This window comes from Chroicocephalus ridibundus, chromosome 8, assembly GCF_963924245.1.
Source record: "Chroicocephalus ridibundus chromosome 8, bChrRid1.1, whole genome shotgun sequence".
Classification (NCBI taxonomy): Eukaryota; Metazoa; Chordata; class Aves; order Charadriiformes; family Laridae; genus Chroicocephalus; species Chroicocephalus ridibundus.
The window spans coordinates 53674121-53701345 of NC_086291.1; the positions used below are offsets into that span (position 1 = coordinate 53674121).

At 60.6% G+C, this 27225-nt stretch overlaps 1 protein-coding gene across 4 annotated transcripts; it reads left to right on the forward strand.

Annotated features, from left to right (window-relative positions):
* RADIL (Rap associating with DIL domain) lies at positions 1-27148 on the forward strand. Of its 4 annotated transcripts, none has more exons than XM_063343332.1 (16): positions 1-100; positions 4598-4702; positions 7761-8319; positions 13686-13996; positions 15074-15739; positions 15904-15941; positions 17055-17215; positions 17959-18071; positions 18992-19229; positions 20227-20399; positions 20655-20805; positions 21178-21368; positions 22225-22624; positions 22899-23038; positions 23814-23953; positions 24555-27148. In XM_063343332.1, exons 2-16 carry the CDS (start codon positions 4667-4669, stop codon positions 24658-24660), a joined length of 3423 nt encoding a protein of 1140 aa, XP_063199402.1. In that variant the 5' UTR covers positions 1-100; positions 4598-4666; the 3' UTR covers positions 24661-27148. The 4 variants fall into 4 exon arrangements, with proteins under 4 accessions (XP_063199402.1, XP_063199401.1, XP_063199403.1 ...); XM_063343331.1 differs by having other exon boundaries at positions 13-149; XM_063343333.1 differs by having other exon boundaries at positions 13-149; positions 15074-15733.
* The last annotated feature ends 77 nt before the right edge of the window (positions 27149-27225 follow it).

The window sequence follows — 27225 nt, forward strand, 5'->3', positions numbered from 1 at the left end:
GCGGGACGGGACGGGACGGGACGCGCCGCGCAGCCCCGGCGGCTCCGGGCGCTGCAGCCGCCGGGGGCCGCGCCGAGGCCGCCCCGCCGAGCCCCGCACGGTGAGTACCGGCGGCGGGGGGCGCGCATCGCGGACGGACCCTACCCCAGGTAACACCCCCCCCCCCATATTTTTTTTTTTGGGGGGGGTGGTGGGGGTGGTGGTAGGGGGGCAGATCACCCCGGTAGCATCCCCGGGAGCCTCTCCAGGCCCCCCCCGCCTGCTGGGACGGGAATGTTTGTTTCTCGTTCCCTGGGGAAGGGGAGGCAGGAGAGAAGCGGCGGCGGGGGTTGAGGCTTCTCCCGTTGCCGTTGGAGACCCGACCTGCCCCGCAGCACCGGGCGGGCAGGGGGGGCTGCGCTGGGGAGAGGCAGCGCCTTGGGATCCCTGTCCCATTTCACACCCCTGGGGGGTCCTTGAGCCATTGCACGCCCCTTGGGATCCTTCTCCCCATGGTGTACAGCTTGGGATCCTTCTCCCCGTTGCATGCCCCTTGGCTCCTTGTCCCGTTGCACGCCCTTTGGAATCCTTCTCCCGATTCCGTACCCCTTGGGACCCTTCTCCCCATTGCACACCCCTTGGAATCCTTCTCCTTATTCCATACCCCTTGGATCCTTCTCCCCATAGCACACCCCTTGGATCCTTGTCCCGTTGCACACCCCTGAGGGTCCTTCTGCCCATTGCACGCCCCTTGGATCCTTGTCCCGTTGCATGCCCCTGGGGGTCCTTGTCCCATTGCACGCCCCTTGGGATCCTTCTCCTGATTCCATATCCCTTGGGATCCTTCTCCCCATAGCACACCCCTTGGATCCTTGTCCCATTGCACACCCCTGGGGATCCTTATCCCATTGCACACTCCTTAGGATCCTCATCCTCATTCCATACCCCTTGAGATCCTTGTCCCATTGCACAGTGCTTGGGATCATTCTACCCATGGCACATCCCTTGGGATCCTTCTCCTGATTCCATATCCCTTGGCATCCGTCTCCCCATTGCACGCCCCTTGGGATCCCGCTGCCATTCCACACACGCCATTTCACCTGTTTTCAGCTGCTTGTGATTGTCTTGGCATCCCAGGCCTTGGCAGGGAGGTGCTGGGATGCTCCGCATCCCCGCGGGGCTGGAGCAGTTTCATGCTGAGTTGTAACTTTAGCAGAGAAAACTCAGGGGAGTTTGCTACTTGCTCGGGAAGTGCTTATTTTCAGCACTCTCCAGGATCAGTTAATTATCGCTGAAAAAAAAAAAAAAAAGAAATTATTGCTAAGATCTTATAATTAGGCAGCCTACGGAGACTCTGCTGCTCGGAAGGCAGCAGAAAGCAAATGCTCTTTGTGAAGTGTTTCTTGCGTGTGTGTGTGTGAATAGAACTGCCGGGGCAGGGGGCTGGCGTTCCTACTTGCGCATTACCGGAGAGCTGATGCACGCTGGCGGCTCAAAAGACCTTGCAAAAATAACGAGAGGGGGGAAAAAAAAAAAGAAAAAAAAAAGCAAGAAAAGAAAACCTGTTAAAAGGACTCCTGTTGTCCTCGTAGAATTGGGTCCCGAATCATTATAATGTGTTTGTGGAGCTATAGCTGCCTTTAAGACAAACTGTTAGTCCATCTTTGCAGGACCGGGATTGCCTTTATGTCCGGTTTGAGCGGTCCCTGGGCCGTGGGGTCCAGGGCGCTACCTCAGGGTGCCTACTGCTAATAATAACGCGGTAAGGAGTTTACCCGCTCCAATCCGGCTAAAGACGGCGCCGAGGATGGCATCGACATTTGCAGCCTCCAATCTGTCCCTAGATTAGACGGATAAAACTCACACAAGAAAAGGTTGGGCTCTGAAGCAAGGATTTGATCCGGAATGGAAGGGAGTGGGGGGCTGTGGTTCAGAACGGAGGGGTCTGGGCTCTGCCCCGGCAGCCTGGGCGGAAGGGACGGGATGTGCAGAGGGGCAGGATTTGGAGGCGAGGAGCGCACGTCAAAGCCGCCGCGTCCAGGGTGTTCTCATTTCCTTTGCTCTCCCGCTTATAATTTGTTCCACATTGCAGTGCCGGGGCGGCCTCTCCCTCCGTGCGCAGCATCCAGGCTGCGCTCCTTGCCATTGCACCGAGGCTGCGACGCCAGTGCTTTCTGCCTCCCCCCCAGCCAAAAAAAAAAAAAAAAAAAAAAAAAGGGAATTCTTTCTTTCAAATAGAGGTCTGGGGAAATGGCTTTGCTTTTCTGGTTGCTGTTCTGGGACGGCTACAGCTGAAATCTCACCGCCCGGCCGTGCAGAGCTGCGTCTGCTCCGGGACGAGCCCTGGGGAAATTCCAGAAGATTAAAAAGGGTTTTAATAGCGTTGCTGCTCATCCCAAAAGGGAGTAAGATGACCTGGTAGCTACAGGTTGATTGGCTTGATAGCATCCCCCCGGGGAGAAGAGGGAGAAACCTGGCTCAGGCTTTAATTGATTAAAGACTTCACCAGGAATAAATCCCTGCCATCCAAGGCAGCTATATGGAAAATAACTCCTGGCAAGTCAAAATGATTTCAGCCTCTGATGCGAGAGGTGACTCTCTGGCTGTAATACACTTTTACAAAGCATTTGAGTTATGCGAGGTGATATTCTTGTAAAAATCTGCAGTTTCCAGTATTAAAAGAGTCAGTCCAGTCCAGTATTTAGTGCCGACGTTGTACAGTGTCAAGAAAGCTCGTATTAAATAAACCTGCTCCATTTCAAAGGCAGTTATCAGAGGAGATTATCACCGCTGGGCACTGCTAGCTGGTAGCGTGCCCTGGGTGTTTCAGTGCTTTTATCGCTAATCTGGAAGGAGATAGAAATGATTTCTGGAAAAACCTGGGGCTGACCCAGAGCTCGTACAAATCCGGCCGGTAAACCGGGCGAGCGAAAGGCATCCTAACTGGAACGGAATGGAAAATGGAAATCTTCTCGCACCCAAAAATAATAACTGGAGTTATACGTGTTTTCCTGTCCCTCATCCGGACGATAAACTGACCACGCACCGTTTTCGGCCGAAGCTGCTCGCAGACGCTGGGAGAGGCGGCGCAGGGGCTCACCGGCTCCCTTCTCCATCGGGAGCAGCCTTGGGGGAGACGGGGGGGCAGGCGGCTCCGTGTCTGCCCCCATTTCTGTGCTGGAGAATTGAAGACGTAACGGGAAATTTGGCGCCGGAAAAAAAATAGCAGTTATTCGCATTTTGAGTCAGGGCGCTCTCAGAACTGCATTTGGGCTCACAACAGCCAAACCCAGTCTCTCCGTGTCGGCGGCGGCGATGTGGGAACCGAGGGGAAGGGACGGAGAGGCTGCAGAAAATGTCTTAACGGCGAGAGAGGAGGTGGCCATCCAGTTATTCTGCTCATAAATCACCTCAAAGAGAAACAAGGGGTGGGGGGGCTTGGTTAAAGCGTCTAAATACTCTCGCAGAGGAGAAAAATACACGGTGGCCAAAAGCTCGTTAATTGAGCAGAGAAAAGCGTGACAAGAATCAATGTCTGGCAGCTGGAGCCAGACACATTGGAAATAAGGCATAAATATTTAACCGGCGGGAGCGATTAATCACTGGAAGAAGCGTGGAGCAGCGGAGGCGGCTTTAGCGTCCCTTTGCCTTTCGCACCACGACCCTGTTGCCCGGCAGAAAGTTTCCCCCGTAGCCCCAGCGCTGGGCCAGCGAGAGGGGCTGGACCCAGCCCACGCCGAGGCCCTGATTAGGTGATTTAATTAGGTGGCGTGTTTGCTTTTAATGGCGGTGGAGCCATGGAAAAGCGTATTTCTTGTGCCCTGCCGGCTCGTTCTGAGAGACGCCCGTGAAATCACCGCAGGCGCTTTGCGGGTGCTTCTTTGCTCTTTCGGTTATCGGTGGTCGTGTTCCCGCAGACCGGTGCCGGGAGGTTGAGGGGACGGTGCTTGGTGGCTCTCTGTGATATCCAGCAAAATAGACTGAGATTCAGGAAAAACAAATCTCGGTGAGCATCCCAGCGTGTTGCGGCTGCTGGGGGGAAGGAGTTGGTCTGGGACTTGCTGTCCACCCATGGGCGAGAGGGTCCCCAGCCTGGCATCCCCTGGGACACGTGCGCTTGGGAGACGGAGACGAAGGTCATGGGGTTGTTTCTGGTCCCATCTCCTCCCCTTTGCCTTTCCTTTCTGATAGCGTTTCTTTTCCTCTAGCTATTCTCTCCCTGCCCCTGTGCGATGGGGTAGGTGCTGTTGGTGGGCATCGCCGTGGCTGGCTTTGCTCCGTCTCCCCCATGAGGCTGCCGCATTCCTGCTGGGACGGAGCCTGGGCTTGGGGTTGGGCTGGTCATTCCCATCTACAGGCTGTGGCTGGATGAACACGTGCAAACATGCCCGTCACCAGCCACGCGTCCCCCGGGGGTCCCCAGGGGTCAGCAGCCCTCCATGTTTAGTCGGAGGCAGGGGGATATAGTGAGGTGCTGGGCTACAGGGGGCATCTATGTGGCTCGGTAGCCCGCATGTGAATGCGATGCACTTCGGGAGCGGAGTCGCAGCATCTCCGAGCCCTCCAAAGCCACCGCAGTGTGAACGGCCCAGGACTGCTCCTCCTCTTCCTCTTGCAGAGACGCAACAGACACCCACCTGGGATGATGCACGACAGAGGGGAAGGCCCGTTTTGAGGAAGACGATGAATGGAAGGAGAAAAGGCACGTGAGAAGGATGGCAAGGTAAGGGGAGGCTTTGCTTGGGCGGCTGGGTGGGGGCAGCGGGAAGGAGCTGCTCATCCGCCCTGGGAGCAGGAACCTCGGAGCCCGCAGGAAAGTCCCTGGCGGTCGCAGAGTCAGTTGTGGTGATGGAAGGACATGTGGTGGCCACGTGGATACCAAAAGCATTTGTCATAGCTCCGCAGAACGAATACAGACAGTGCCGGGCAGGGAAAATAGGTTTTGGTGTGGCCCGGCACAGCGTGCGAGGAGGTGGAGGAAACCTGATAGAGATCCCGCCAGGAGGCAATCACGGGGTTTTGGCTAATTCCTGTATAGTTGTTAGCGGAGAAGATGTGCTGAAGTGCTGAGTGCTGAAGAGAGGGATGCTTTGGCAAGTCTGGTTCATGTCTCCGTAGCCACAGGCGTTTGTCCTCCGATGGCACAGCCGGGGAGCTGGTCCAGGAGCATATGTCCCACCAACCTGCGGGAAGATGTGCCCAAACAGTCAACGCCTTTGCCGGCTTGTCCCCAGGTAGCCGGCTCCAGCTGGAGCATCCCCGCTCCCGCAGCAGGACCCAACAGCATCGCACCTACCACAGTTTTCTCTTCCGGCTCCTCGGAGATGCCGGTGACTGGTGTGCCCGAGCATACAGATGAGCCCGTCTTGTTACCGTCTTACCCCACCCATTCGAGTCCTCCACATTACGCTGTTTTTGGGATAAGGCTGCAATTTCTCAGGTGGCCTGGGCTGGTGCCTGGTGAAATCCCACCGGTGTTGCTCCAGATGTTGAATAACAGGGTGACCAGGTTAGAAGCGTCTCTCAATCCAGTGGTCTTATTTTCCCCCCCGCCCCAAGAAAAGCCTTTGCCCCGGCTCTCTGTAGAAGTTGCATTTGTTAGAAAGAGCAGGAAAATGGCTGAGCTATAAATAGCATATTCAAAACCAGGCAGGGACCTGCGAGAAGCGAGGATGGTGTCTCCGTCTGTGATGTGGGTTTGGAGGAACGATTTTACCAGCAGCAGACGTTTCCCTTTGTGCTGGAGGTTGTTCAGGGCGGAGGAGATTAAATCCGCGAGTTGAAAACAGTGATTTGATGACAAAGTTTCGTCTTTTGCATCCTTGATGGCGAGGTCTCGTAGGGACACTGGGGTAGTTTTTCGTCTGCCCGATGCTAATGAGGGCTGGCGGGGCCCTGCTGGCAGCCGGCGGAAGCCGTTCTTCAACCCGACTGTCTGCCAGTGCCCTGACCTGCTCCCCAGGTCGGGTCTGCCCGGCGCTCCTGGGAGATGTCACACAGCAGACGCAAAGGGTTGTCCCCAGGGATGTCCCCAGCAGCAGCGTGGGGGGGAGCTGGAGCCTCAACCCCATCCCTGCCTCAGTTTCCCCGGTTGCAAGGTGGGAGCAGGAGCAGCCTTCCCCAGACCCAGGGGGGTTTGGTGAAGCTGCTGGGGAGCCAACACTTGGCTCGGCTGGCTGGGTACAAAACATGAGCCGCTAAGCCCTGCTTTTTGGGCTAAGGCCGGTTTCAGCGATGTGCCAGGGCGGCTGCCGGCTCCCTCCCTGCCCCGCAGCGCCCAGACGGCCGCTGTGTCCTCGCTTTTGGAGCCAGCAGGTTGGCAAGAAGGACAAACCCCAGCATTGTCACAGTCCTGGTGGGAGCAAAACCCCCTGAAAAAGGGATGACTGGGGTACAGCAGGGTCGCACAGCTCCCAGGCACGGCCTGCAGCCTTAGCGCTTGCTGGTGCCTCAGTTTCCCCATCTGCGGCATCCAATGGGCCTCCAGTCCTGGCTGGGGAGGTGGGCACCCCGCAGACATCCCCCGTGCGCAGCAGGGAGGCTGTTTCTGGGTTAGGAGGTGACCTCTTCCATTAGCAGCAGGGACGCTTTTTCTTCCTGGATGAGATGGTGGTTTGGAGGCTTTCCAGGGCCGACATCATTCTGCCTGATGGCGCTGGGTTTGCTCCGGCGCCGAGATCCTGTCCGGGCGAGGTGGGGCTGCGGATGCGGAATGCTGCCGGCACCCCACGTCTCGCTGGCCACGCACAGCTGGATCACGCCGACCCCTGCCCCACGGCGCTCCCGTAGCTGCGGGCGGGACATTTTGGGGGTCCCCTGTGTATGCACCGAGTCGCTGCCTGTTCCCTGCACGCTATAAATCTGGAGGTGAGGGAAATCCGCGTCCTGTCCGAATCAGAAACGCTCAAATTCTCTTTCCGGACCTTCCCCGGCGGCGGTTCATAGCGCAGCCGGCGGCATTATCAGCGCCGTGCAAGCGCCGGGTGTTTGCGCATCCAGGATGCGATTTCACAGCCGGTCCCAGATGTCGGCGGTGACATCGGGCAGGACTACTATCCGTCTAAAGCCAGAAGAGCGTTGTGGTTTCCAGCCCGTTCCTGGCGACCAAGGTGTCGCACGGCCATGGCCACGTCTCCTCCGGTCACTGCCACCCCGAGCAGCCTTGGCCCTGGCTAACGCGACAAGGGCAGCGTTGTCAGCGATGCCACCGCGTGCTTTAACATCCTCCGCAAACTAGCAGCAGCCGAGAGATTTGCCAGAGTCAGGACATTTTTAGAAAGGCTAATTAAAGCCCATTTTCACCCTGTGCCTCTCGGTGAGCAAAAGCATTTAGCGGTGACCTCAGAGTGATTGAATTTGCACTTGAGCTTTCTGTTTCACCTCTAAAAAATGGGATTGCTCCGTAAACTCGTTAAGGAAAGTAACTCTTGATGCCTTGGCTCCTGACCAGGATGGGCCCCGCTGAGCTCTGCTCTCCTCCCGCTGCATTTTGCTTGGGTGAGAGGGGCCTCTTAATACACTTGATGGAGAAATTTGGGATCACTCCAGGCTCTGTTTTCAGGGACAAATCCATTCTGGGCTAACTGTGCTGATGCCAAGGAGCCCGGCTGAGCTCGGCTGGGTTGCACAAGGGAAGCAGCCCTCCCTCACTGCTGTCTCTTTCCACCTTGGAGGTGACAGTGGTTCCTCCACAGCCACCGGCTGGTTCCTGCTTGCACTTCCCTGCTGCACATCCGTCCTGCAAACTGCTGATCTTTCTCTTTGTCCTCTTCCCTGCCCAGCTGTGCCCCATGACGACCTCACGCACGATGTTTTATGGGTCCTCCTCCACCATGGCTCCACCATCCAAGAACCGGCTGAAGCGCCAGAGCCGAATTTTCTCCCAAGTCTTGTACCGGACGTTGAGCTACAAGGACCGGAGCTCGACCTCCGCTTCCCCGGCAGCTGGTGAGGATGACCCAGCCGAGCTCTCCACCCAGCTCTCGGCCCCTGGTGTCCTGAAGATCTTTGGGGGCAACATCTGCGCGGGCACCAACTACAAGAGCGTGTTGGCGACGGGCAGCTCGGGCGCGCGGGAGCTGGTGAAGGAGGCCCTGGAGCGCTACGGGCTGAGCCAGCTCAGCGCCGGGCAGTACGCCCTGTGCGATGTCATCGGGAAGTTCGAGGGCCCCGAGAAACGGTGGCAGACGGAGGGCCTGAGGGTCCTGGGTGACCACGAGAAGCCGCTGCTCATTCAGGACCTTTGGAAGCCCAGGGAGGGCTTCTCGCGGCGGCTGGAGCTGCGCAAGAGGGCAGAGGTGGAGGAGCTGGCGGCCAAGGATGTGGACACCACCACCGCAGGTCAGAGCCGGGCGCGGGGCAGGGAGAGGGTCTGGGGAGCTGCCACCCACCCCCCCCACCCCGAGTTGCCTGCGGGAGATGCACCCCACACCTTTTTTCCCCATGTTTTGGGCACGGGGTGCTGGTGCAAGCGCTGGGTGGGAGGAGAGCTGCGTTTTAGCTGCAGAGCTCTTGGGTAGAGTCGGTACTCAGTGCTCTCCTGCATAAATTTGGTACTTGTGACCTCAAATATTTACCCCAGCCAGTCTAAGGGTCCACACCAAATCCCCAGGTGCAGCTGGGCAGCAGCAGGCAAGACCACCGGTGTTGCCCGTTCCTCCCATTGCCATGAACCAGCATCCCAGCATCCCACGCCCCGGCGCAGCTTCGTGCCCGGCAGAGCACTGCCCTGCTGCCCCATCTCCCCAGGGGCGTCCCCCAGGCCAGACACCAGAAGCGATTAAGCAAAATGAAAAGCTAATGAAGAGAGAGCAATGTAGGGCAGGAGAGCCCCCCCTACCCGGAGGTGCCTGATGGAGTCCAGGGCTGGCAGGAGGAGATAAGTGCATCATTAGGAACCGGCAGGTTAATAAGTGACACCAGCGCAGAGTAATGAAGTTTCCCTCCTTCCACCTTCAGCTAAAAGCCCTGGGAGGACGAGGGCTGAAAGGTTTAAAACCAGGTTTTTAATTGCATGATGCCCTTGATGGGTCTGACCTGCTGATGGAAGGGTCTGTATCAGGCTCGGGAGGTGTCGGCCAGGGATGGGCACCAAGTGGTGGAAAGGGTTGTGATTGTCAAAAATAACCTGAAGAGAGTGCAGGATTACCCCAGGCGCTCTGCAAACAAGAGCCAAGGTTCCCCCATCGGCAGCAGAACAAATGACCTGACCTGTCCCATGCCCAGTGGGCTCCGTCTGCTTTAACGAGGGCTAGACGGCGTGAAGGAAACCAGCTGTGGGCATTTTGGGGGAAGGCAGAGGCTGCTGGAGCCCCACCAGCTGCAGTTCGCTGTTGCGATTTTGCCTGGGTGCCCCAGAATCTGAGCGTGGAGTTTGGTCCCCATCAGCGCGGGGAGCTGGGGCTGGGCTCACCTCCTGCCTGGAAATGGGAAGGATGGAGGAGCGGTGGAAAGCAGCCCCTGCCCTCATATTAACGCTGTGCAGGGTGGTCCACTGGCACCCGACGGTGAGACAGGGCACCCTCCATCCCTCGCCGTGTCCCATCCTTGTGTCTGCTCAGGGAGGGGACGCTGCAGGACCGGTCCCAGCTCGCTGCACGGGATGCAGAGACAGAGGGGCTCGGGCCAGGGAGGGAGCAGCGAAGGTGGATGCTCTGCTCGTCTCTTTGGCTTTCTCCAGCCGGGATCAGAGAGCAGTTAAGCGCGTTGGGAGAGAGGTGACTCTAAAAACAGCTTCTTTTGAACAGAGGAAAGGGCAAGAGCCAAGCGCGATGGTTATAGCACACGGCGGGGAGGGCCACGTGGCAGCTCCCTGCCTGAGCCCAAGGTCACTTCAGCTCTCAGCCTCAAATTCTTCCCCTCGGCTGCAACGAGCGGCGTTCCCACCCGGGGAACCTGGATCCTGGGTGGGCTGGCAGCCGTGGGGAGGGTGAGGCTCCCACCCAGCTCCAGGCTGCCCGGCGCGGGAGCCGGCAGTGCCAAGCCGGCCTGGGCTTGGCACCCTTCGGTGATTTCTGATGGAGGAGAAGTTCCTGACCGGATCGTGTGCCCTGGCGCTGGAAATAAGCCCATTACACTTTCAATGTGGATATCGCTTCATTTGTTTTAGCACTCCTGGGCGGGGTGGTGGAAATTCTCTATTTTTTTTTATTTTTTTTTTTTTTAAACCTTCAGGCATTTTCCATAGCTGACCAAGCTCTTCCGAGACAGAAAAACCTACACCCACGTTTGTTTAGGCTGTCTGCTCTGCAGACTACACAGCCCTCATTTGTCTCACCGTTTAGAAGCCGCACTCCCGCGGCCCTTTATTTTGGTGGCAGGCTCTGTCACCAGTCTCTCCTGGTGGCGGTGGCACTGCCCGGAGGGATGCTGCGGGGCTGGGACCACACTTTCCCACCCCATCCGCAAGATGCCGGAGATGGATAGGAGCAATGCAGAGCGTCTGGGGGAAGGCACCTGCTTCCCCCTCATCTAGCACCTCAAAGAAACACAAAACTCCTGGTGTGATGGGGACTGACTGCGAGTCCCCTCCACCGGGGTCACCCTTGTCACCAGCCTCGAGCTGGCAGAGGTCCCTTTGCCGAGCGTCAGCTGCCTGCCCAGGGTGGTGGGGCGCTGGTGTGGAAAAAATGCAGCATCTGTGCAAAAATAAAGGGACTTTGGGCTTGCAGCTCCCTAGCGGGGGAAGAAAAAAATAAATAAATAAATAAAAAAATGCACAGGGGTGCTGCAAAGCAGGATCCCCAGGGAAATACCTGCGGGGCCCTTCCTGGCGCAGGGCATCGCCGGAGCCGCACGGCTGGGACCGCTGGCGTCGCACAGGCTGGTGCGTCGCGGCCTGCCCCGCTGCTGAGCAGGAGGCGGGGGGAAAGGCTCCACAGCCACCCGTGACCTGTTAGCAAATAGCTTAGGAGTTTTATCTGCTCAGTTACCCATTATCCTAATTAGCTGATTAGCTGCTTCCCACTGGGGAGGAAGGCACTCGCCCCTCGTGCCACTAATCAGCAGCACAGGTAGAGCATCTCCGCAGTAAACGAGGCTGACGCCCTCTGTCACTGCTGCCCCTGGCCCCGCTCCTTTTCGGGAGCGACGAGGCAGCGACTGGGGAAAACACCCGCAAATTAAGAGGTGCTGGGAGACGGGTGCGGCACTTGGCATCTTTACGGCATTCAGCTTCCAAACCAGCCCCATTTCGCACCGTGTCCTGAGCTTGCAGGGCCTTTCCCGGGAGGCTGGAGGCTGAATCGCGTGCACGCCTTGAGAAACTTAGGAGTTAAGCTTATTGTAGCGAAAGATGCTCTGGCAGGTACCTCTGCGGGTCTGGCTTTGATATACCTTAGCACGACTGCATCCAGGGAGGACTCCCTGCGGGGCCTGCGTAGCAATTACATTAGGAAGCACTAGCCCGGCATTAGCCCCTCCTGGGTAAATTCAAAGCATTTCTCCTTTCCTGGGGCCTGGGGAGTTATTTATTGACTGATCTATTTCTCAACCAGGAAAAGGGAACCTTTTTCCTAGGCTGAAAAAGAAGCAGATCCCAGGTGCCAAAACTGGCAGGTTTCCCCCCCTGGGATGCAGGGTGGGTTTAGAGGCAGCAGCTCGGCCGGGGGACGTGCGATGTCCCTGCCTGGGGTGCCCAGCTCTCCCTACGGGACGGGGTGCGATCCTGCCCCGTTCCCATCCGCATCGCCATGTGGCTTCGGCAGCTGCCAGCTCTGCCCCGGCCGCGCTGTGTCGGGGACGCTCACGCAGCATTTTGGGTGGGATAACCTGCACACGCTCGGGAAGAGAAAACAGTACCAGCGGACTGAAAAAAAAAAATAACGCCGTTTTACGGAGGGACTTTGTTATGCTCAGGAAAAGAGCTGTGTTTATCTTTCCAGCGCAGCTCCGGGGTTAGCGGGGAGCTTGTGACGGGGGCTCTATCGGCAGTAAAAAAGCAGCTTTTTCCTCCACAAAATAAATACAGAAGCTTCCTTTCCCCTAGATAAGGGACCGCTGATGGCGTGTCTCTCGGACGGCGGGACCCCAGCCCCGCAGCTCCCGCTCCGTCCCAGTGCCATGAGCTCCAGTGGGAGCTACTCCCCAGGATCCGGCCCCTCTCTGCCCCCACTCCCGCGGGCCGGATCCCTCATCCCTTTGGCGCATTTCCATGCTGTGGGGTGGGGACAGGGCTCCTGGGGGGAGCCAAGGCCTCCTGCAGACGTGTTTGGGGTGGCTTTTGGCATCCCCAGTGGCACAGTTTGTGCGCTCCCCCCCCAAGCAGGCGTGTTGCACCCCCTGGATTTCACATCCGCGGGACGCAGGCGTCCTGTGCCATCTTGCTGGCCGCGATGGGGACGAGAGCGGGGCCGATTGCCTTTTTAAGAAGGACGCAGGGCACTGGACTGTTCGGGGCTGCTTGGCCGTGCCTTGCCCTAATCCCAAGGCATGTAAACAGGAGGGGCTATTTTCTCCCTCTCCCCATCCCCATCTCTTTTATTTTCCCAGCAAAGGAGCGCTTGACTTAAAACAAACAAACAAAAAAAAATGTATTTCAGAACCTGCAGCCCATTCCTCACCAAATAAGGCAGATGATGGTTTTTTTTGGGTCTGAGGTTGTGAGTGTCCCTTTAAGCAGCCCTGGGCACTGGGCTCTCCGCTCTGCCGTCCCCAAATCCCGCCAGCTGTCCCCAAATCCCGCCGGCCGAAGCCTGCTCTGCTCGCTGGCCGGCCGAGCCGTGAGGGGGGCTCTGCCTCCGTTCTGCACCGCCGCTGCCCCGCTGCTCCCGCAAGCAAAGCCTTTAGGGTTTGGGGTTTTTTTTTTTCTCCCCTTCTCTTCGTCCTCCCCGAATGCCAGCGACCTGCTCCCAGGAGGCTGCCCACCCGAGGTACGAGCATCGCCCGTCGCACCCGCAACTTCTTATTCCTCCTGCAGAGCTCAAGCCACGCTGGCAGCATGGAGGGGCCCGTGGGGACCCCCGCCTCCTCCGGGGCCGGGGATGCCGCAGCAGGGGCTGCTTTTGCAGCTCGGCCAGGCTTATCCGTTCGCTCCGGCTCCCCTTCATCTTGCGGACGGCTCTGCCCGAATTGATGCTTGGGAGAAGTTAATTCCAGCTTGCTCCTGCGGCAGGCGGGCTCCGCTGCAGCCCCCAGGCCTGGCTGATGATGCTGGGGAGGGGGGGGGGGGGGCCGGCGGTGGCTCCCGCTTGCTGCCGGTCACCGAGTGCTAAAGGCCTGAAGGCGGCATCCAAGCGCCCCCCCCCCCTTTTTTTTTTATTGCAAAGATTTCAAAGATTGAGCTGAATTTCTTTTTAGCAGCGATTTCCTCTTGCCCCCCCCCTCCCCCCCCCCCACTCCCCAGCCCCGGCAGCGTGGCCGGGGGCGGATGGGGGATGCTGCGGACGCTGAGCCCGGCTGCCCCCCGGTCAGTGGGGTTTGGGGGCTGGGGAGGGCTGGGGGACCCCCTTTTCGGCGGTGGCATTGGGGCACGAAACTCCCCGCGTTGGTGTCCTGGCGTCACCTTTCGAGGAGGGCAGGGGACCGCGTAGTCCCGTGGAGCGGGGAGGGGGGGGGGGGGACGGGTTCAGCCGCTCCATCCCCTCTCCCTCGCCGCAGCATCCCCCCAGCCGCGGGGCGCTGCGGCTGCGGGGGTCCCGGGGAGGCGGCGGGGGCTGAACGCTGCTCTTCCCCCCCCACACCCCCTCCCCAAAATCAATTCCCCGCAGGCATCAACGCCCAAGCGCGGAAGCTGCAGCGGCACCGGGCGCGGGGGGCCCGGCGGGCGCCGGCGGGGGCTGAGCGCCGCGGTCCCCCCCCGCCGCTCCTGCGGCGCAGCCTCAGCGAGACCAGCCTGGGCTGCCCGGTTCGGCGGGCCGGCAGCGGGCCCGGCAGCGGGGCCGGCAGCGGGGAAGGGCTCCAGCGGCACTGTTCCACCCTGCCCGGGAGCCCGGCGGCGGCGCGGAGCGGCGGCAGCATGCGGTACTCCCTCTACCAGTCCCCGCACCTCCTGCTCCTGCAGGGCTACAGCCAGCAGCATGTAAGCACCGCGCCGCCCCCCTGCTCACCCCCACACCGGCACACCCCCCCCCACCCCCGGCTTTCCTCCTGCTCCCCCTCCCCAAACCCCCGGGAAGGCGCGGGGGGGGGGAGCCGCTTGCATGGCCGGAGCTGCTGGGGTTGGGATGGGGGTGAGCGGCGTGGAAGAGCATCCTTTAGAAAATGAGCGGTGCCAGCTTGGGACTTGAAGCCTTGTCCCCAAGGCTGTCCCCAAGCACGGGGTTGGGGGGGGGGCGCGCGGAGCAAGGAGCTGTGACCCCCGGCACGGGGAAAGCCGCTGGTGCAGCATCCCTGCCTTGGCACAAGGGAGGCCCGGTTTTGCGGGTGATGGCTGAGCCACCCCGGCCACTGTCTGGCTGCTTCGTTAGTGGCAAACGCAATGGGAGGCAGCCAGGAGACAGCGCGTCTGGGAGCGCCTGCTCCCCAGTGCTGGAGGCACTTGGAGAACTGGAAAGGACTGGGACAGCTCTTAAGTTAATGGCTACCTTGTCCCCGTTGAGTATCTGGGTGTTCCAAGCTTTCCGGCAGGGTGGCACTGGCACTGGCACTGCAGCCGCCACCCGTTAGTACAGCTGGGGAAACTGAGGCACGGGGGGGCGTTATGTGAGCTGCCCCGGGGCATGCGGGCAGGTGGGGGGACAGGCAGGGCAGGGAGCTGCTGCTCTGCCCGGGGTCCCCCCGCCCTCCCCCGGGCAGGGGGCTGCGGGCACCCCTGCAGGCTCGGGGGAGAAGGTGGGAAGGAAAAGCAGCTGCGGGAAGAGGAGGGGGTGAGAGGTGGAGAGAGGGTTCCTTCTGCCTCTGCCCAAAGCAGCTCCGTTTACTGCATGTCCAAAGTTACTGTGCCCGTTTATTAGGGTGGCCAAAGCAGGGATCGCTGCTGTCCTGCTCGGCAGGAAGGAAAATAAAGGGAGGAAGGTGGTTTTGCCGTGCAAAGGTGCAGCAGGCGGGTGGGCGGCTTGGGGACACAGGAGGCTGCAGCACCCACTGCATGGCGGTGGGGAGGAGGGTCCCTTTTTTCCCCCCTCCGCGGTTCATGCCGCCTCTCCCCGCTCGGCAGGACAGCTTGGTTTACCTGCTGAACCGCGAGCAGCACACGGTGGGCCAGAGGACGCAGGCGAGCAGGCCCAGCATCAGCCTGTCGGCCCCCGACATCTTACCCCTGCACTGCACCATCAGGAAGCTCCGACCTTCCCGGCATCGCTCGGAGGAGAAGCTGGTGCTGGAGCCCATCGCCGGCGCTGGCATCTCCGTCAACTTCGCCGAGGTGGCCCGGACGGTCGTGCTGCGGCACGGGGACCTCCTCTCCCTCGGTCTCTACTACCTGCTCCTCTACAAGGACCCCATGAAGGCGCAGCCGCTGCCGGCGCAGACCCTGCTGAGGCTGCGAGCCCTGCACCCCACCGTCCCCGAGGGCCCCCCCGTCTGTGGGGCGTGCGGCAGCCTGCTGAAGGAGAGGGACCCTGCCACCAAAAAGCACGGCCCCTCGCCCGCCGGCGGCCCCAGGGCACCCCGCAGAAAGCTGCTGCTGGAGTTCGAGCCGGCAGCCGAGGATGTGCTCCTGCGGCGCATCATGACCCTGATCGAGCCGGGGGGGGACGACCACAAGCTGACACCCGCCTTCCTGCTCTGCCTCTGCATCCAGCACTCGGCCACCAGCTTCGAGCCGGGCGACTTCGGGCAGCTGCTGCTCAAAGTGGCCAAAATGATCCAGAGGACGGTGTGGGTCAGTCGGCGGTGGGACGGGGGCGTTGGTGGGGCGGGGGTGTTGCTGGATCTCCCCCCGGCGGTTTCCCCCAGCCTGGCCCCCGCGGCAGGGAGTGCTGGTCGGGGTGATGCTCGTGCCACCCTCTTGGTTTTGATTTTGCTTTCCCTTCTCTTCCTGCCCAGGAGCGGACCCGGGAGCTGGCTGAGAAGCAGTCCCAGCAGTAAGTGCGACCTGCCCCCCTTCCTTGTTTTGCCCCAAAACGGGGAGAATTCAACCCAGTTTTTCTCTCCATGAGTGCGGGAAATCCGTGGCTGGCTAAAACCACCCTCCCAGCCTGGCACCAACGATACAGACTGGATTTTCCTGCTCAGTCCCGTGCATTCAGCTCTCTGGTCCATTCAGCACGGTGCCTGCAAGGCCGCTGCTTGGGAATGAGCGGGGCTGGAAAAGCAGGAGAGCTCGGGGGGGGGTGGAGCGAATAGGACCTGCAGCAGCTCTGGGGTCTTCTCCAATCCAGGACCAGGCCAAGGCTTTGCACATGTGGCTTCAGCATCCTCGAGGGATGTAGCGGGGATGTCCCCGGCGGTGGGGGGGGGTCGGGTCTCACCCCCTTCATGCTGAAGACCCCCCTGCGGAGCGCGGAGGGGGCTGGCGTTGCACGTGTGCATGCAGGGATGGTGGCACACGGCGTCCCAGGGTGGGCAGCACCACGCTGGGGCTGTCACAGCAGTAGCGGGGGGGGCTGGCTCCGGGCGGGGTGTGAGGCTGGCTTCCCAGCCGTTTCCAAAATCCAGGCTCCAAAGCAGCATCTGGAGAAACTGTTGGTGCTTGCTGTGAGCTCTCCTTTAGGACAAGTTCCGAGGATGCTTCCCAGGCCTTTCCTAGAGCGGGAAAAAGCAGTTCGGCAGTTGAGAAACTTCCCAGATGCTTTTTATTTATTTTGTTTTATTTTTGAACGGCCCAGCGCAGGCGGGCTGGATTTAACCGACCGGAGCTGGCAGGAGCAGCACATATTTCTCAGGGAAAGCTGCTCTTCAGCCACGAGTATTTACTGCAGTTCAGCTGCATCAGGGGTAATTCCCCCCCCCCAAAAAGTGGAACCCCGCAAAGGCCAGGTGGCCCTTGGCCAGCCCGGTCCCCGTAGGGTCCCCTCTGCCATCCCACAGAGCAGGAACCGCCAGATTTTTTGTTTACAAAGGGTCCTCCTAAGGGGGTGCTGGGCTTGGGGGTGAAGGGACGCCCCGGCATTGCCCCAGGATGGCTGTTCTCTCCCCAAAACCTTGAGTGGGGATGCCGAGGAGCAGCAGCCCTAACACCCGCTGTGTCTCCCCAGCCAGGACCCCGCCACCCTGTCCTGCTTCTCCATCACGGACCTTCTCCCGGACCTGCAGCACATCCTCTTCTGGATGGCCAACGCCATCGAGGTCCTCTACTTCATCCAGCAGAAGTCGCCCACCTACATCCAGAGCATGGAGGAGGAGCTGGATGTCAGAGGTAGGGCTGGAGGCAGCGCCCTGCTTGCTTCTCCGGCCGGAATGACTTTACTCCACTAACCCCTGCTCACAAGCCCCCCGAGATGCTCCTTTAACCCCCCCATAATCCCCATCAGCAGGGACATCTCTGGGGTAATCCGTGCGGGAGGAGCAGCCCCGCGCTGTGCCGTGGTGCTGCTCGGCGTCGGGGCAGGGCTGTGCTGCGTTGGCAGCTGAGCATTCCCTTTCCACGTCCCTTTTCCATCCCCTAACCACGGCAGCTCGCGGTTAATGCCTCGGGGGTGGCTTTTTGCCCCCCCCTCGGCTGCTGTGGGGGTGCTGGGATTTGCAGGCAGCCCTGCAGAATTGCTGGCTGGTGAGCTCGTGTTCGTGCCAGGAAAAAAAAAAAAAAAAAAAAAAAGGAAGGGGAAAAAAAAAAAAAAAGAAAAAAGGGATTAAATCAGCCCCAGAAACGTTCTGGTCTATGCAGCAGGTTAAAAAGTCCGTCGGCCAGAGGGGCTGCTGGAAGGAGGGGAGCAGCCGCGGGTGCCTGCGGGGCAGCAGAGCCCACCCTGTGAGCCCCGGGAGGCGGCAGGGGGGTGCTCCGGGATGGGGGGGAGCCTCCTGGCCCCTCCTGGGGCTGCCACGGTGGTGCTGCCAGCCCAGGAGCACTAATAACCCCCCCAACCCCGGGGATTTGGGGAGCGGTGAATTCGGCTTTGCTGCTGCAGGTTTGCTCCCCCCATCCTCCTCTCCACCCCGTAGGCTCCAAGGAGTCCCTGTTCTCCTCGACCATCACAGCCAGCGAGGAGGCGATGACGGTGCTGGAGGAGGTGGTCATGTACACCTTCCAGCAGTGCGTCTACTACATCTCCAAGGTACATGCTCCCCGGGAAGGGCGGCAGCATCCCATGGGGCCAGCACAAGCATCCCCAGCAGCGTTCTCGGGCCGTGCAGGAGGTTTTGGTTTTTTTTTTTTTTTTTTTTTTTAAGCTTTTACTTGTTGGCAGTTGCGTCACACCGAGGTGTTTTCCTTTGGGCTGAAGCGCCCCGATTTTTGGTCGCAGCCCAGGAGAAGTATTGAATTACTGCGGCGTGTTTCCCTGCCTGCAGTGCAGCGGCTCGTTTGGGGAGAGCTGCTTGGCTGCGGCCGGCGCGGCATAATGGTGCGATTCAGGGCGCGATGGAAAGGGGCCCCTGGAGCGTCGCCGTTGGACGGCGAGAGCTGGGCGGCATCGGGAGCGGGGAACAGAGCGGGCAGTGTGAGGCAGGAGAAAGGCTGCTGTGTGCGGGACGGACCTGCCCCTCCGCTGGCGTGTCGGGATGCAGGGACGCAGGGGATGCTCCCGCTTTGCCGGAGCGGCACCCGCCTCCCCGGCACCCTCGCCTCGGCGGAGGTGGGCGCCAGGAGCTGCTCTCCCGTTGAAGCGACAGGGAGAGGCCGTCCCCATCAGCCCTGGTTTTACTTACACCCTCGTGCCCAACCGAGCAGCATCGGTCAGGTCAGTTTTCAGATCCCTGAGCTGTCCCACGCCGTCACCTCCGGCTGCTAAAAGCGATGGGCACGTTCATATATATATATATATATATTTATTTATTTTTTTTTTTAAACACTTGCACAACACCGGAGCGCGTGGAGGCAGGGGGTAAGCAGGATCAGCCCCCTGCTGGAGCAGCGCCAGCGGGGTTTGCTGGGTCAGAAGGGTTTGGCTCATGGGAAAAAAAAAAAACCAACAAAAAACCAAAACACCCCCCCCCCCCCAATCAGTGTGCTGTGAAGTTGCTGCTCTCCCCGCAGTGTCTGTACGTGTCGCTCCCTGCCCTGCTGGAGTGCAACCCCTTCCAGAATGAGTGCCGGGAGAGCTGGCGGGCGTCCCCCCCGCTGCCCGAGGAGCTCCGCAGGGTCGTGCTCATCTACCAGGCGGCGCTGGACCTGCTCCGCCAGCACGAAGTGCACCCGGAGATCACCTCCCAGATGTTTGCCTACCTCTTCTTCTTCTCCAACACCCTGCTCTTCAACCAGCTCCTGGACAAGGGTCAGTCCTGCTCGAACACCAGCCCGGACTGGGTAACCCTCGGGGAGCTCCCCCGCTCCCCAGTCCATCCCAGTGCCACCTCGGGGGGGTACAGGAGGGAGGGGGCTTCAGGCAGCTTGAGGGGGCTGGAGGTGGGCAGGTCTCAGCACTGCTATGGGGGGGGCCAGGTGCAGACCCAGCTGCTGCCTCCGGGGTCCCCCATTGCCAGGAAGGGTTTAACCCCGCAAGTGTCCCATCCTCACCCCTGCGCGAGCACTGCCCTTGTGAGCCTGAGCAGAGGCGGCTGAGAGCAATTCAGAGGGGCAGCTCGTTAATAAACGAGTGCATCCTGCTTTGTAATTGAGGTGCTCGTTAGCCCTCATTAACTCAGTGGCCCCATTGCCTACTGTTAGTGCCAGGCGAAGTCCAGCCAATACCAGGGATTACAGCTACGGGATTATAGAATCCCAGAATGGTTTGGGTTGGAAGGGACCTTAAAGCCCACCCAGTGGCACCCCCTGCCCTGGGCAGGGACACCTCCCACCAGCCCAGGTTGCTCCAAGCCCCGTCCAACCTGGCCTTGAACCCCTCCAGGGATGGGGCAGCCACAGCTTCTCTGGGCAACCTGGGCCAGGGGCTCACCGCCCTCACAGCAAAGAATTTCTTCCTAATATCTCATCTAAATCTCCCCTCTTCCAGTTTAAAACCGTTCCCTCTTGTCCTATCACTCCCCTCCCTGCTCCAGAGTCCCTCCCCATCTCTCATGGAGCCCCTTTAGGGACTGGAAGGGGCTGGAAGGTCTCCCCGGAGCCTTCTCTTCTCCAGGCTGAACCCCTCCGGCTCTCTCAGCCTGTCCCCACAGCAGAGGGGCTCCAGCCCTCCCAGCATCTCCGTGGCCTGGGGACATTAACCTGGATCTATTTTGCTGCCCTGGGGCAGGGTCTGGGCTCCGGCTGGAGGATGGGGGGAGCAGGGGGCTGCTCCCCGGCACGTGCTGACGGGTGTTTTGCCTCCGCAGGCTCCTCTCTCGGCTGCTTCCACTGGTCGCAGGGGGTGAAGCTGCGGGCCAGCGTGCGGCTGCTCCTGGAGTGGCTGCGCGGCGCCGGCTTCGAGCAGCTGGCCCAGCAGTTCTTCGCCAAACTCGCCAGCGTGGCCAACCTGCTGGCCATGCCCGGCTCCCAGCTGGTCCAGGTGAGCGGTGCTGGGGGCTCGCGGTGTCGAGGCGGGGCACAGGCAGGAGAGACCCTGCTCAGCGTTTGGGGGTCCCTGCAGAATGGGGTCCTTCTTCTGCCACCTGTCACAGGGTGGTGGGTCCCTGAGTGGGCAGTACCAAGGGGATGCTCAGGCACACTCCGTCTTGCCCGGCTTCTCCCTCCCGTCCCCCTCGTGAGCCCCTTCCCCTCGGAGAAAGCGGCTGCTCGCCCCATGCTCTGTCTCCTCGCCCAGATGACCTGGCCGTCCCTGCGAGCCGAGTTCCCGGCGCTGAGCCCCGCGCAGCTCCACCGGGTGCTGAGCCAGTGCCAGGCGGTGATGGACATGGGCTGCATTGCAGCGTGGCAGCCCGGCGAGGAGGAGACCCCCGCCGCCTTCCAGCCCGGTGAGCCCCTGGCATCGCGCAAGGCGCTGCTCTGGTCACCACACTCTGGTCACCCACCGGCTCCCTCCAAGGTTTTTATGTACAAACCAAACCGGCAATTAATTCCCTTCCCCTCCCTGGGGCTCCTGGAGTAACTGCAGCAATGGGGAATAACCACGGCCCCGCCGTTCGGGTATGGCAGAGGATGCAAAGCGCGCTCAGAAGGGTTTGGGGCCATTTCTGTGTCCCCAAGTGAGGGATGCTGCTGCCTCGCAGCTCGCCGTGTCCCCTATCCTGGCTGGGAGACCGCACGTGGCCGAGAGACGGGGTGCAGGAGCGGGGTGTAGCCCGGGCCAGCGCTAGCCTCCATCCCTCCTTCCCTCCACCTTTCAGATGAGATGTTGGAGTCCTTCGACAACCACCCCCCCATCATCCTGCCCAGCGGGGGCTTCAAAGTGGACCTGGAGGTGGAGACGTTGGATGACAACATCTACCGGCACCTCCTTTACATCCGCCACTTCCTCTGGAGCCTGCAGAGCAAGAGCCCCCACGCCGGCGAGGGGCCGGGCTCAGCACCCCCAAAGGTAACCTGTACCCCACGGAGGGGCTGTTCCTCTCCTGGGTGGGCAGGAGGGTCTCGGGTCCCTCTGGAGCCCCTCCAAGCCTGGTGAGAAGGGCTCACCGCCCTCTCCTGCAGCCCGGGGCTGCGGCCATGCCCTCACGTCGAGCTGCTGGAAGGATTAGTGCTGCTAATCCCCCAGCCTGGGGGTGCGGGGAGGTGAGCGGGAAGGACAGGCTTGTCCCGGCAAATCTCGTTAGTGGGGAGGAGGGAGGAGAAGGGGATGGCGGCGGGCAGCGCTCCCCTTCTCCCCGCGCGTCCCACCGTCCTCCCTGCCCTGCGCCCTGCCCGCGTGGCCAGGCAGGCTCGCACTAAAGCACTAATTAGCTAATGCCTATAAAGCACAGGGAGGGCGAGACGTGCTGCGGGTGCCAAGCTCAGCTGCCGTCCGTCCCCAGCTCCCTGGGGAGGATGTCCCTTCAGCAGGGCCCCTTCTCTCCCGCCCTGTCCCCATCTGCCGCAGCACCCACAGGCACCGCTACCTCCTCCTGTCACCCTGGGGCCACGTCACCCAGCTCTGGGGCCACAGGAGGAGCCGTGCTCTCTCCGCGTCCCCCTCCAGTGACATTCCCCAGCAGGGACATGACCAGCAGTCCCCTCCTGGCTGGCTGTGACTGTCTCCAGCACGGCCCTGGCTGCAAACCTGGGGTGCGGGAGCTGTGATGGGAAGCCAGGACAAGCCCTGGTAGTGTCCCAATTTCCAAGGCTTTGGCTGGAGCTGGCAGCTGTCCTGCCCACGAAGCAGACGGGGTGGTGGGGTGCAGGCAGGGTGTGAAAGGCACCCGTTGGGGGTCCCACAGAGGATTTTTCTCCTTCTTAAGAAAGAGGCACGTGCAACGCCAGAAGCCTTGGAGGTGAGCGAGAGCCCGGCCGCTGCCCTGGGGAGCATCATCACCCAGGAGGACTTCTGCTCCCTGGGGGGCTGCGCCGAGCCGGAGGCAGAGGGGGCTCCCCCGCTCTGCTTGGCCACCAACGGCTGCCCCTGCGAGCCCCCCGCCGGCGAGCCCCAGCTCCAGGAGAAGCTCAAGCAGCTGCAGCTGGGCAGGGGTCCAGCCCCCAAGGCCGGCACGGCGCCCACAGACCCCTCCTGTCTGCTGACACCCCCCACCACCCCCCTGAACTTTGACTCCGGGAGCCCAGAGTCCCCGCAAGGCACTGGCAAGGGGCTGCAGGACCCCCGGAGGAACGGGATGAACGGCACCAAAGGCAGCACCCCTGAAGGTACCGAAAGCCAGTGCTGCCCTGCTTTGGGGGTGCAGGATTGGGGCAGGGGGGTGTTTGCTGCCGTTCCCCTGCGCAGCCCTCCCCGCACACACGGTTCCTGCAGGGGACGGGGCAGGTGAGAGCAAACAGAGCATCTCACCCACCTCCTGCCCCCGCAGAAAACCGGCTCTGGGTGGGCTTTGATGGGGTTTTGGGGGACAGCTTTCTGTGGGAGGTCGCGAGGCTGGGTTTGGGCGATGGCAGAGCGGTAAGCTGGTCTCCCCGCTGCCAGGATGCTCACCGACCCCCTACGACTACCCCACGCCAGAGTCTTCCAGCCGCAGCTCTGCCACTGATGACTTCTGCTACGTCTTCGTGGTGGAGCTGGAGAGAGGACCCATCGGGCTGGGGATGGGGCTGATCGACGGCTTGGTGAGTTCACATCGACTGCGGGACGGGGCTGATGCCCTTCCAAATAACTGGAGCGGGACGTGTTTTACACCCCAAGAAAAGCCGGCAAAGAAGCTGGTGGCTTCCCACGGGAGCTAGGCTGCTTCTCCCGGGGAACATGAGGCACAGTGATCTCTAGGGAGGAACAGATCCCCCGCTCCTGGGTGGTGTGCTGTGCACGCACAGCTGTCCTGCAGCTGGAGAGAACAGGCTCAGCGCTCTTGTGGAAGGAAAATGACTCAGCTGAGGTCTTCTCTCCACCCTTCGGCGGGTGGCAAGGGAAGCGGAGGGGAGCAGGGAGGCTCGCAGGGTGCCAGAACGGCTCCACCAGTGACGGCGCTTGCTTGGTGCGGTGGATCGTCCCACTGAGTGGCCTTTCACGGCAGCACGTTAGTCAGGAGGAAACAGGGCATCCCCCAGCCCCTGGGACAGCCGTGAGCAGGGCGCTCCCATCCCGAGACGGCTGCAGGCTAACACTGCTTTACTCTGAATGGAACTGAACGAGAAAAGATTGCCCCCACCTCTCCTTTCTGTGTATAAATAGATATAAAACTGAAGGTTTGCGTTTCCTTCCCGGTCCTGTTAGTGACACCGTCCCCAGCCGTCGTGTTCCCCAGGGTCCTGTCAGGCACCCGCTTGTCTGTGAGCCGCGGGGCAGTCGTCCTGCCTGGGGAGCTTGGCCCTTGGGAACCGCAAACCGTTCGTGTCCCCTCGCCCCAGCCCTGGCTGCTCGCTCACGGCCTTTCCCTGCCAACAGCACACTCCTCTCTGCTCCCCCGGGATCTACATCCGCACCCTGATCGAGGACAGCCCGGCGGCTGCCGACGGCAGGCTCTCCATCGGGGACCGCATCCTGGCTGTCAATGGCACCAGTCTCATCGGGGCAGACTACCAAAGGTGAGCGGCACCTCGCCGGAGGGCCCGGTCTGGTATCAGCACCGTGGGAGTTAATGTCAAGTCCAAGTTTTTAGCTGTTTGACAGCTAAAAAGAGCTGCACAGGGTCTCTGAGAGCCTGGTGCTACTCTCCTGGACAGTAATGCAGAGGATGCTGTGGTACGGGGGAAGCCACAGAGAGAGGAGGGACCTGCCCAGGCCACTGGAAACAGGGGGAAAGCAGCTGGGTGGAGGGGTTTGGAAGAGGGAGCAAAAGCTGGAGAGCATGTCTGGGAGACGTGCTCCTCTGGAAGGTGGCGGGATGGAGCAGCTCGCACCCTGCCTGGCTGCCCAGGGCAGAGCCCAGGTGCCCACGGGGCAGAGCTTGTTTGCCCTCGTCCTGGCAGCACTTGGGTGAAAGCCGGGCTCCCCAAAAAGCTACATGCAGGAGAGAAACAGCCCCCGCTTGTAACACCAAGCAGGCGCGGGGCAGAGGGTGCAGGTGTTTTGTAAATGGGGTTGTTTTGCAAAATGTCTGTGACCCGGCAAGGCTCCCATGGCGGGGGCTGCCAGCCCGTGGGGAGCCAGAATTCACCCCTCTGTCGCTGTTGCCGCTCTCTGCAGCGCGGTGGACCTCATCCGCTCCGGAGGGAAGAAGCTGCGGTTTCTGGTTGCCAAGTCGGACATGGAAATAGCCAAAAAAATCAGTTCCAGCTCCTCTTCCTCCTAGTCCTTGTGGTACAAGGGTCCTTCTGCAGCGGCTCGGGGGTGCAGCTCTGGTGAAGGCTGACCCCGGGGAGCCTGGAGCGCAAGAGGGAGGACCAGGACTCCGCAACCGCCCTCGGTTTGCTTTTCGACGCCTTGCCCCTGTGCTGCAGTGGATGAAAGGACATGGAAGGGTGGTGCACGCTTCTCCCACCGCACTGGCTGGGAGCATCATTCCCGACCAATTGCCCGGCCTCATCTTATACCCTGTGTCGTCCTTCCGAGGAGCTTTCCTGTTCCTTCATCCCCTCTGGCAGGGGGCAGGAAGGGGGTGCTCCCTCCGCGGGGGCTGTAGGCAGACTCCTCCGTTCCTCCAGGCCGGCAGCCCTGCGTGATCTCTCCCGTCGGCGGGCAGAAGGCTTGAAACACCTTTGGGATTTAAAGATGAGCGTGTGGGGCAGGCCTGGGCTTCGCTGTGGCAGCGGCCACCTGAGGTGCTGGCACATCAGGCTGGAAAAGGGGTGCCCAGCTCTGGGGGTGGTAGGCACAGCACAAGCACACCCAGGAGCGGGATTCCAAGTGGGATGCATTGCTAGGAGTGAAGTTCCCCGGTGCCATACCCTAAGTCAGGTGCCTTTCTGCTGCTGGGCTGCAAGCACGGTGCCCCCAGCCCTGCTTCAGGAGGGGAAACAGCCACAGCAAAGGGCCGACACCACCAGCAGTTCCCCGTAAGTCCTGGGGGGAGCCCCTTGAAGAAAAGGACTCTCTCGCCCTTGCTCATGCGGCAGATTTATTGCTTCGGCACCACCATCTTGGCAGAAGGCCCCAGGGCTGACCCAGCAGCGCGGGACGTTCACCAGCGGAGAATTCCCCCGCGCAGGAGCTTTGCCAGGCCATTGTACGGCTGCCCTCTTTCCTGCCCAGCTCAGAGCGGCTCAGAAGTCCGCGCTGCTGACGTGCCGACGGGTGATGACGGGCAGCAGAGGCTCCCTTTGGACGGTCAGGCTTCAACGTCCCAGAAAAAGCTCTGCCATCTCCTGCCAAAGGCAGCGGAGCCGAGCTGGCAGCTCCACCGTGCGGCTGGCCGTTCCCTGCACACCCGGCCTCCTGCCTGCACAGTCCTCCCTCTGCTTTTAGCAACATGAACGGGATAAAACCAACCTGATTTCCACATATAGAGAGATACCGAGACCTAGTTTAGCCAAACCCTATTAAAACAGCCTGCTGCAAAGCCCCACATCGCACCCTGCGCTTAAACCAGCACGGGCTAGGCTCTGGCAGCAAATCAGGTGTTCACACGGCATCTCAAAACAGCAGCGCTCCGAGGATTGTGATGCTAAAAAAAGGGATGCTTAACAGGGTTGGCCTTAATTAAACCTCGGATACTTCACTGCTGTAGTTTTGGTTTCTGTGCTTAAATCTTGCACTTTGCGGAAGGAGAGAGATGTCGGAATAATCCACGCAGGGGAAACACTCCGCTACTGGGTTTCCACGCAGCCTGGCTCGCCTTTTCCAGGGCAAGACAGACCTTCACCTGAGACACTAGTGCCTTGCTCCTCTGCTAGGCCGTGCTCACGCCAAGGGGCCTGGGGTGCCGCCCCAAGCAGGGACTGTAAACCACGCATCCCTCCCGCCACCGACTCGGCTGCACCAGGCAGGCCGGCAAAGGCTCAGGGCCCCACAGGGCTCCTGGGGATTCACTCCACTTTGAATCAAGTAGGTCCAGTGGCCTAACCATCCTCCATGGAGCTCGACGGGCTTGTAGGGCAGGAGGCTAGAGCCCCGTGGCGAACTGCAAGCCCTCCTCGCTCCCCTCTGCCCGGGAGCCAGGGCTCGGGGGAGGCTTGGTTTGCACTAGACAGTGTTGGGGCTGCACCCTGGCAAGTTCCAGAGGTACCAATGCTCCCCACTGCGCCCAACTCTCCAGGCACCCCTGGAGGTGGGAAACAGCCCCGGAGCTGTGCGTTGCTCACGGTGCAGTCAGGTATTGAAACAGGTTGTAAATAAATCCAGCTATTTACTAGTGTGCATGAGGGCTTGCTTCTCCTGGGAGGAGCAGTGGGACGTGTTTACTTGCCCCGTCTGTTAATACTTGTACAGCTCGAATGTGTATAAACTTCTCATGCAGATACAGAACACAGCATGGCGCCTGTTTGACACGGGGCTGATGTATGTTAAGAAACGCTCTTGGTGTCAAAAATAAACCGGATCAATAAATCTCTCTAAGCTCCCGTCTGGTAGCTGTCTCTTGGATCTCGACACGTTCGCTCTGATGGTAAGACAGAAGAGCGGCGAGGGCTCACAGCAGACTTAATGGAGTCGCTTCTGCTTTCTCCACCTCGCCCAGGCCTTTGCTTGGCTGATCCGCTGCGAGCAGAGAGGCAATAAAAGCAGCACATGCATAGCCAGGGCGTAGCGAGGGCAAAGGGGAGGGAAGAAGTACGTCTCCAAAGGGGCATGCTGTGCTGGCAGGGTATTAATGCATGCACTCACTCTCCCGTCACACTCACACAAATCCACTGGGATTTTCAATCCATACTGGCCAGGGAGAGAGAAGACAAGCTTAGGAGACAGAGAAGCAACGGGCGCA

Coding starts and splice junctions, on each gene's coding strand:
- RADIL (XM_063343332.1), top strand. CDS start 4,667: ATGGAAGGAGAAAAGGCACGTGAGAAGGATGGCAAG. Junction 17,216..17,958: donor GGAGGAGCTGGATGTCAGAG/GTAGGGCTGGAG, acceptor TCCACCCCGTAG/GCTCCAAGGAGTCCCTGTTC. Junction 23,039..23,813: donor TGGGGCTGATCGACGGCTTG/GTGAGTTCACAT, acceptor CCCTGCCAACAG/CACACTCCTCTCTGCTCCCC.